Source organism: Phyllobates terribilis, unplaced genomic scaffold (genome assembly GCF_046119375.1).
Source record: "Phyllobates terribilis strain yellow unplaced genomic scaffold, ASM4611937v1 Scaffold_6741__1_contigs__length_42390, whole genome shotgun sequence".
Classification (NCBI taxonomy): domain Eukaryota; kingdom Metazoa; phylum Chordata; class Amphibia; order Anura; family Dendrobatidae; genus Phyllobates; species Phyllobates terribilis.
The window spans coordinates 12,003-20,930 of record NW_027369483.1 but is presented as its reverse complement, the minus strand read 5'-3'; the positions used below and the strand labels follow the sequence as shown (position 1 = coordinate 20,930).

At 38.6% G+C, this 8,928-nt stretch overlaps 1 protein-coding gene across 1 annotated transcript; it reads right to left on the bottom strand.

The window, feature by feature from the left end:
* Positions 1 to 7,807: 7,807 nt before the first annotated feature.
* On the bottom strand, positions 7,808 to 8,637 carry LOC141251148 (uncharacterized). Its single transcript, XM_073670257.1, has 3 exons — positions 8,442 to 8,637; positions 8,223 to 8,352; positions 7,808 to 8,141 (listed from the first exon to the last, which is right to left on the bottom strand). The coding sequence occupies exons 1-3, from the start codon at positions 8,635 to 8,637 to the stop codon at positions 7,808 to 7,810; spliced, it is 660 nt and encodes a 219-aa protein (XP_073526358.1).
* Positions 8,638 to 8,928: the final 291 nt, after the last annotated feature.

Genomic DNA, 8,928 nt, shown 5'->3' with positions numbered 1-8,928 from the left:
ATGTAATTGTGTGATATTGATCCAACCTCAACTACTAAGACGATGACGATAGACATGAGGGAGGAGTTGACACATGTCAATATGTCTATCAGAGCCAATGTAGAAAAAGGCCCATCTAAGACCTAGGTTCCTTCTCATTCTTAACTTCATAGTTTTAATGAACTGTTTAGTATGGAATGTTCAAGGTGCGGGTAGTAGGGGGTTTAGAAATACGTGTGGATACCTTCTTCACCATAATGAAGTTAATATCTTCTCCATTCTTGAACCTCATATTTCCGTAAATAGAGCTAAATTCTGTATGTGATAAATTGAATTTTAATCACTATGTTAGAATTGAAGTATTGGATTTTCCGGAGGCCTTTTGATTCTTCGGAGACGAATCCATTTCTTTGCATGTTCTCTCAATCTTTACTAATTCTATTCATGTCTTGGTTATCACAGGTACTAACATGCTTCACCTTATCATTGTCTATGCGCCACCTAGGGCGGATGTGAGGTGTGCGTTCTAGGATGAGTTGGAAAACAAAGGTGAGAGTATCAAAGAGCCTTCGTTTATCAGAGGCGACTTCAATTGCATTCTCTCTCTTGATGAGCACGCCAGGGGAGCCAACTCTCTTTCTCCATACTCCAAACGCTTAGTCGAATGAATCAATCAATTGGATGTTATTGATATGGGCTTCAATTTCTCTCACTTTACTTGGTCTCGGGAAAACCTTGTGGGTAATAGAGTTTCAAGAGATTGGACCGCTACCTCACAAACCTCCATGGGCGGCTTAGCTAGAGTGAGGCGCGTGTTTTCCATCTATATGTGATGGGCTTGGATCACAATCCCATCCTTCTCTCTCTCGCTTGTAAATAGAACACCAATACCTTCCGTAAACCCTTCAAGTTTGAAGCCGCATGGATCTTCCATCCCAATTTCTTGGACTTCGTGGGTGACCACTGGAAATCAAACTCAGATGCCTCTCTTGCCTTGGCTTCTATGAGATCCGACCTCCTCCAATGGAACTGCTCTACTTTCGACAAAATCGATAAGCATAAATCCAACCTCATTGCCCCTCTGAACGTGATTCAAAGAGCCCTTGAAATACGCAGTTCAGTGGGTCTTTAAATCTCAACAACCAGCTAAAGGATGAGCTTGAACGTACTCTTACACAAGAGAAGACATTGTAGTTTCAGAAATCTAGAGATTAATGGATCACTCTCGAAGACCACAACACCAAATATTTTCACACTAGGACCAACATCTGGCGCACGAGAAATAAAATCACTACCCTAAGAGATAACCAGGACACGTGGGTTGTTGAACCGGATGCACTTGAGAACCTAGTTGTTGGGTACTTAGTTTACCTGTCCTCCCTTCCCTCAATGACGCCGACTTCACTCACATTTTGTGTGGAGGATTTCCCCCCAGTTTATCATGATGAGATGGCTATACTGGACAGCCTTCCCTCTGATGAGGAGATCTGACAAGTTGTCAAGGGTTCCAACTCCTATAAAGCGCCTGGCAGGGATGGCTTCCAAACCATTTTCTTCAAGAGCTGCTGAGATATTATCGGACCCTCTATGCGGACCTTCATCAAGGATTTATTCTACTCCAGTGTACTTCCCGCCAACACAAATGAGACTATCATCATCCTTATTGTAAAGTGTCCAAACCCAAAACCATCAACCAATTTCAACCCATCAGTCTTTTCAATGTGATCTACAAATTCATCACCAAAATCCTAGCCAACTGCCTACATTATGTTCTTAATCGTGTGATGGGGCCGAACTAGAATAGCTTTCTTCCCGGCCGCTCAATATCCGATTATGTTAATATCCTTCAATAGGTGGTCCATCATTGAAAAACAAGAGGGATGAGAAGAAGTGGATGGTTTTGAAACTTGATCTCGAGAAGTCCTATGACCGTCTTGGATTTTGTGCTTGATTCTATATAGGATATGGGTCTTTGGAAAGATGGGTTTCTTAAATTTGTACATGTCTCGCATATCCATCCATGAAGCTTGTTTAGAATGGGGAGTTGTCTCCTTATTTTACTCCCTCGAGAGGTATCCACCAAGGGGATCCAGTTTTGTCTTATCTCTTTGTTCTTTGTATTGAATGCTTGAGCCACCTTATCCTCCACCCTATTGAGCTTGGTGAGTGGAAACTGATCACTCTTTGTCATGGAAACTTTTCTTCATTGAAGATATTCTCTTGATGGCTGAAGCCAAACCGCGCAGTGTGTTGAACATGCTTTGCAAATATTTCGAGCAGAAAATCAAATCGGCTAAGTCTCGGATTTTCATCTCTTCAAATGTCTCGGGTGAACATGATAGGAATCCCGAACTTGTGAGTGGTATTGATGTGTCTAGAAATATCGATAACTATCTTGGTATCCCAATTATCCATATTCAAGTCTCCAAAAGAAACTTTGAGCCCCTCCTTACTAAAATAAAAACAATGTTGTCCGGTTGGAAATGTAATTCGCTGAGCTTAGCTGGGCGAGTGACCCTTAACAAGGTGGTCCCAACTCCATCCCATCTTACACGATGAACACTATGAATCTTCTGAAAGCTACTTGCTAGGGGATCGACAAAGGTTGCAAGAGCTTCATTTGGGGCGAGACTGCAATCAGTGCAAACCTCATCTTGTCGACTGGGCCATAATCTATCATCCCAAGAAGGAAGGCGTACTCGTTATCTCAGTTACCGCTTGGGCTAACCTTGCTTTGATCAGGAAGCAAAGTTGGAGGCTTTCAACCTGTAAAGATGGATTCTAGGGAGAACTTCTAATGGATAAGTACGAGATAACGTTTCCGGGGGCATGCGCTTCCTAATATAAGGGTTCGAGCTCCTCTCATGTCTGGAGAGGAATCAAATGCGGTTGAGAACAAATTATGGCTCCAAACATGCAATGGAGTATCCTCAGTGGGACTCGATGTAGATTCTGTGAGGATAGATGTCTACTGGACCAACCACTCTTAGAGGTCGCGATTGCTGACGTTCCACACGAGTTAAAGCTTAGACCGGTCAGAGATTGCTGGACCATGGATCACGACTGGAATTGGGACCTCTTTCACCAATTTCTGCCAGCTCCGTCCATTCTTATTATGCTGGCTGTCAGAGTTAACGTCTTTGATAAACACCTTGACATTTTGCATTGGCGTCTGTCGACCTTCTAGGATTACACCGTCTCCTCATCCTATCACTCTCAAGGTGCGCATCTTCCCTCTCCCAATCCCTTTATTACTAATATCTTGCTTCTTTTTTGGAACCTTAGGCTTCCGTAGAGGATCAAATTCTTTCTATGGATTGCGGATAGCAGGAAGCTACTCACTAACGCGGAACGACTTAGAAGGAACATGACAGACAACCATACGTGTCCTATTTGTAGCTCGGCCACATAAGATCTCATGCACTTCTTTAGGGACTTCCCCACCCTGTCTAGCATTTGGAGCCAGCTCATTCCCGGTTACCAAGCGCATGCGTTCTTCAATGTTCCCCCCCAAGACTGGATCCTTAAATACATCAAAGGATGTTTTGGTGGAAGCTCTATGGTGAGCAATACCATCCTGTTTGAAACAACTAATGGATTTGGAAGGATAGAAATTCGCGGGTTTTCAATAGTGATCACACGAGAACCATACCCGCTCTAGCCATCATCAGTCATGCGGTTCAACGCGTTGCTTCCCTTCACGTGACGGCTACATTCGGACAACAAACTAGAACGGAGCATATCGCTTGGTGTAAACCCCCTAACAAATGGATCAATGTAAACATCGATGGGGCTAGATGTGGTGAACTTTGCATGGCCACTGCAGGAGGAATCATTAGAAGTGAAGATGGAGCTTGGATTAAAGGTTTTGGCATCAATCTAGGCGCCTGTTCGGTGTTGGGAGCTGAGATGTGTGGTATTCTCCTTGATCTTCACTTAGCTTGGAATTTAGGAGCAATGTAGGTGATCCTGGAATCGGGTTCAACAACTGCAATTGATATACTCAGCAAAAACACCAACATGCTTCACCCCTTGGCTAGGTTGATGCAAAAACCCCTTTGTAATGGCTTTGCTTGAGACGGATCTAGGCAGGACGACGCGAGTATGGCTTCCTCTTGTTTAACACCCGCGGAGTGTTGAAACTAATTAAACCTCCAATTTATGGCTACTCACGTGGGAAAACATAGTGGAAGATAATTAGCAAATTGGAATTAGCTAATTCCACTGTTAACTTGCGTAAACAATCAGGTACTGGCCGAATAAGGTGGATGCCAATTTGCACTGGCAATGAACAGGAGAATGATAGCGACATGACTGATGAACAATTGACGACAACCAATTTCAAGCAAGGTGGACAGAGTTGATGAAGAACGAACAAAGAAGAAAAAACCTAATCTGGGGGTTGAGGGTTGAGCGGCAAAGAGGAGAATTCAACCTAAAGGGAAAATTAGGGTTTTTTAAGCTTAAATATTACTCGCTGAAAACATTAAAAATAGGAAAGTTTACTGATTAATTTAAATGACTAAAATAGGGATATAATATTTATCACTTCTCCTACTTACAAAGCTGCCACGGAATAAATCACAATTGTAGGTGTGTTGTTAGAATTCGTTCCATTTCTTGCAAATACTTTGGTGACAATGCTCTTAGTAGCGTCGGCAATGGCTCTAGCACGAGCTCTTGTAATTGGTCCATCTAAAGAACACTAAGCGACTCCTCCTCTTCGGTCTCCGTCAATGTCAAGGGTGATCCCGCATCACCCTGGCTAACCTGACATTCGCGTGTCACCTCTTTATTCGTAGAAGTTGGACTATCGATCTCCATCATACATTTTGGGAAGCCAACAAGGTCATGGACCGCCTTGCTTCCTTAGCTTTCGAATTCCCGATTGGATTTCACTCCCTCTCAGAACCTCCTATTTGTACTCTTGACTTTATTTTTACTGATGTTAATGGAATTGTCACGATCCAAGATATTTATAAAATTACGGTTTGCGCATTATTCCAACCCAAAAAACCAAAAATCACCATTAACATGCAAAATAATGACGTGGAATGTCACATAGAGAATATAGACCTCTGAGGTCCAATATCTGTATTCAATATATATTCTATCATTAATATTAATATGAAACGAATTTATAATCAAATTCGATTAAGATGGTAGACGGATTGATTGGTACTCTAGATTTCGCGACATGAATAATATTTCAATATGAGAATAGTATAAATTTGTCCTGATACGGGTAATGGGGCCGCTTCCAACGTGTCTAATAATAGCCCCTTTTGGTCTTAGCTTTTGTCCACAATTATTGTACTAAATCTCCTATATGCTTTACTACTCCCATCATCCTATATAGATTCCTTTACAAAATCTATGGAATGATTACACTTCAAGAATTACCGTACTTAGCTTATTAAGGATACGGTTCGGGTGCACACAACGTTTATAATATAAAATGAGAATTAATCTAGATCGTCTCTATTTAAAAAAAATGCAAGTCTGAGATCTAGAAATGCATGTCGGAAGCCGAAAAATGCATGCCAATAAAAATGCAAGATGGAAGCTAAAAAATGCATATAAATAAAAATGCATGTCGGATGCCCTTTTATGCAGGTATATTTTACATGCAGTTTTAACACACTAGCATGCACTTTTTCACATACGGATGCATTTTTCGCACATAAACATGCATTTTTATTTTTAATAAAAAATGCAAGTTTATGTGTTGAGAGTGCATGTTTATGTGCGAAAAATGCACGCTTATGTGCTAAAAGTGCATGCTAATGTGTTAAAAATGCACGTAAAAATTGATGCATAAAAGACCTCTGACTTGCATTTTTATTGGGATGCATTTTTGGGCATTCGACATGCATTTTTATTGGCATGCATTTTTGGACCTCCGACATGCATTTTTGGACCTCCGACATGCATTTTTATGTGTTCTCATTTTACACCATAGGATTTGTTTGTACTCGACACTTTTGCTTAAATTAATTGCACATTCATACTCCAAATTATTTCTTTACTCTTAAATATAAGGGTCCGAATCTGGTGAAATCACTAAATAATAAAAAAGAATGAATCTGGGTCGTTGATTTGTGCTTGATCTAACGGCCGGGGACGCGCACATGTCCACGCTGGCAATCCCGGCTACAGTCCACGCTCTATGTGTTCAAAATATGTTCATCAGTTGTGATCTATATGTTCACTATTATTGAGATGAATGTTCATCAAATATTTTAGGGTTAATGTTCATCAGTGTTGAGCTATATGTTCATCAATTTAATACTAAATGTTCACCAATGTACTGAAAGACGTTCACCAACAAAATCAGGAGGAAGAAAAAACCAGGCTACAATCCACGCTCTATGTGTTAATCAAGTATTTTAAAATATGTTCATCAGTTGTGAGCTATATGTTCACTATTATTGAGATGAATGTTCATCAAATATTTTAGGGTTAATGTTCATCAGTGTTGAGCTATATGTTCATCAATTTAATACTAAATATTCACCAATGTACTGAAAGACGTTCACCAACAAAATCAGGAGGAAGAAAAAAGCGGAACGGAAAAGGGAAAAAAATGCTTCCCCCACGCACGCAGTACCGGCCGTTAGATCGTGGACATCTGGCAATAAATCAACGGCTGAGATTCATTCTTTTTTTTTACCTTATGAATGTATTATTACCCGATACTTTTCCTAAATATAATGGGTTTTCCTAATATATATTCTAACAAGATCTAATAAGAAATCTTATTTTTAAAGGATACAATGCTATTTCTTGTCCAGGGGTGACAAATAAGAGACAAAAATAGTAAATTTTATTGTGATGAGTTTATTATTTTTAATCTAGTATTTAGTTTTCATCTTCTTTTATATTTAGAAATGAAAAAATATCTAAGAAAAAAGATATACTTATAATAACTGAAATACATAAAAAGAATAATTTATAAATTTTTAATTGAATAGGTTTCTATATTTTGCGCCTTATTCGTCGGCTCGGTAGCAAGAAATAGCAAGATCCTATTTTAAAAACTAAAAAACTAAAATAATTAACCGATCAAATAAAATATATAAATTCTAACATTAAAATGAAGAAAATCTTTTCAATTCTGGACCTTAACTTTTTCCCTGAGACACATGTTAAAAGAACATAAAAATAATTGGAGCAGTGTAAAAACTCACATTGAGATTAGTGAATCCCACCATCAAAACATTACTATTTTTTTCTAACTTATGTTCTAATAGCATATGATAAACTTTCTCAATTTAATAAGCTTTCTTAATTTGATAAGCTTTACTCATAATAAAACAAATATAAAGTAACCTAATCAATTAATCACAGTTAAATATTTTTTAATTTATGGTCTTAATCTATGACCTCAGGACTTATTCAATGCTAAGGAAAAATAACATCTCTAAATTATACTTTTTAAGATTTATCATTTTTAACATTTATCATTTTTAACATTTATCAATTTAACCTAATTTAATTATGATATTAATATTAGTAACGTGCCTTATTTTATCAGGTATACCTTTCCTTAATTTATATTTTTAATTTAAAATTTTGACTAATAATACCACACAATCAATTAATACTAATTAATCCAATTTTAGCTATCGATTCAGCTCCAACTCCGTTCTAGGTTAGCTCCAAATGGGCAGTGACACTAAAGCAGCTGTCTGCATGTGCATTAAACAGGTCAAGCCAAAAACGATGTCTGCTGAAAACAATAGTTATTGTAGAGGAATTCTTAGCACCAAATTATGGGAAAGAGATCTTACACTACAACACATTACTACATTATGAAAATTTGACATTAACTTCTCTCGTCCAATTCAAGGAATCTGTTGACCCACTCAAGATTTTGAGGGTTTTCATTCGAGAAGTCAAAGAAGTCATCCACATTGAACTCTGCATCCTTTGACATTTCCTCTTTACCATCTCTATCTCTGTTGTTCATTTCTAAATTCAGTTCATTCCTATTCTCATTGCTCATCTTCTCCTCACTTTGATCCGGTTCCTGAGCTGTATCTCTCCTCCTGGTTTTCTCCTTGGCTAAATTATTTAACTTCTTGCTCAAATGAGAATTCCAGTAGTTTTTAATTTCATTATCAGTTCGACCTGGGAGTCGCCCCGCTATGAGAGACCACCTAATTCAGTATCACAAACAGGAGATCAAGCTCAAGATACAAAGTACGTAATCAACAAAAACAAAACAAGGATAACTTTACCTGTTACCTAGAAGCTTGTGAAGCCTTAGTATCAAATCTTCTTCTTGATCTGATATGTTACCTCTTTTGATGTTGGGTCTTAGGTAGTTCATCCATCTAAGCCTGCAGCTTTTCCCGCAGCGGTTGATTCCTAGTTAGACGACAACAAAATGAAGTGATTAGTATACACTGAGTAGTATATGAGAAGATAAAACAAAATTGAGATCTAAAAGGGGGAACCTGCTTTGGCTGCAATGGCTTTCCATCTTCTGGGACCATAGATTTGAATGACATGAGCAAGGTTAGTGTCCTCTTCAGCAGTCCAGGCTCCTCTGTTCAAACTCTTCTTCATATTTTTTGGGTGTGATTCTTGTTGTTTGTTGGTGGTTTGTTGTTGTTGTTGTTGGCTGGCTCTTCTTGTTTGAGTTTTAGCCATTGCGGGAAGAAAGAGAAGAGAGTGTTGGATGTTGAAGTTTGGACAGCTAAGGAGAAAAAGTGAGAGTGAGTGTTGTGTGGGAGGAAATGAAAGGAGAAGGAGATGGAGATGGGCCATCATCATCAGTTCTATATCATCTACCGTTCTTCCGGGGTCAACAAACAAGTGTTACACAACCTACAACCTAAAAAATTAAGAAAATCATATTCTGATTGTAAAAATTCTTAGTGAATGATGATAAAAGATTAATTTTGATGCATCTTTAGATTTAATAATGAATTCTTTTATAGG

Coding starts and splice junctions, on each gene's coding strand:
- LOC141251148 (XM_073670257.1), bottom strand. CDS start 8,637: ATGGCTAAAACTCAAACAAGAAGAGCCAGCCAACAACAACAACAACAA. Junction 8,353..8,441: donor AGCCATTGCAGCCAAAGCAG/GTTCCCCCTTTT, acceptor TCGTCTAACTAG/GAATCAACCGCTGCGGGAAA. Junction 8,142..8,222: donor CACAAGCTTCTAGGTAACAG/GTAAAGTTATCC, acceptor ATACTGAATTAG/GTGGTCTCTCATAGCGGGGC.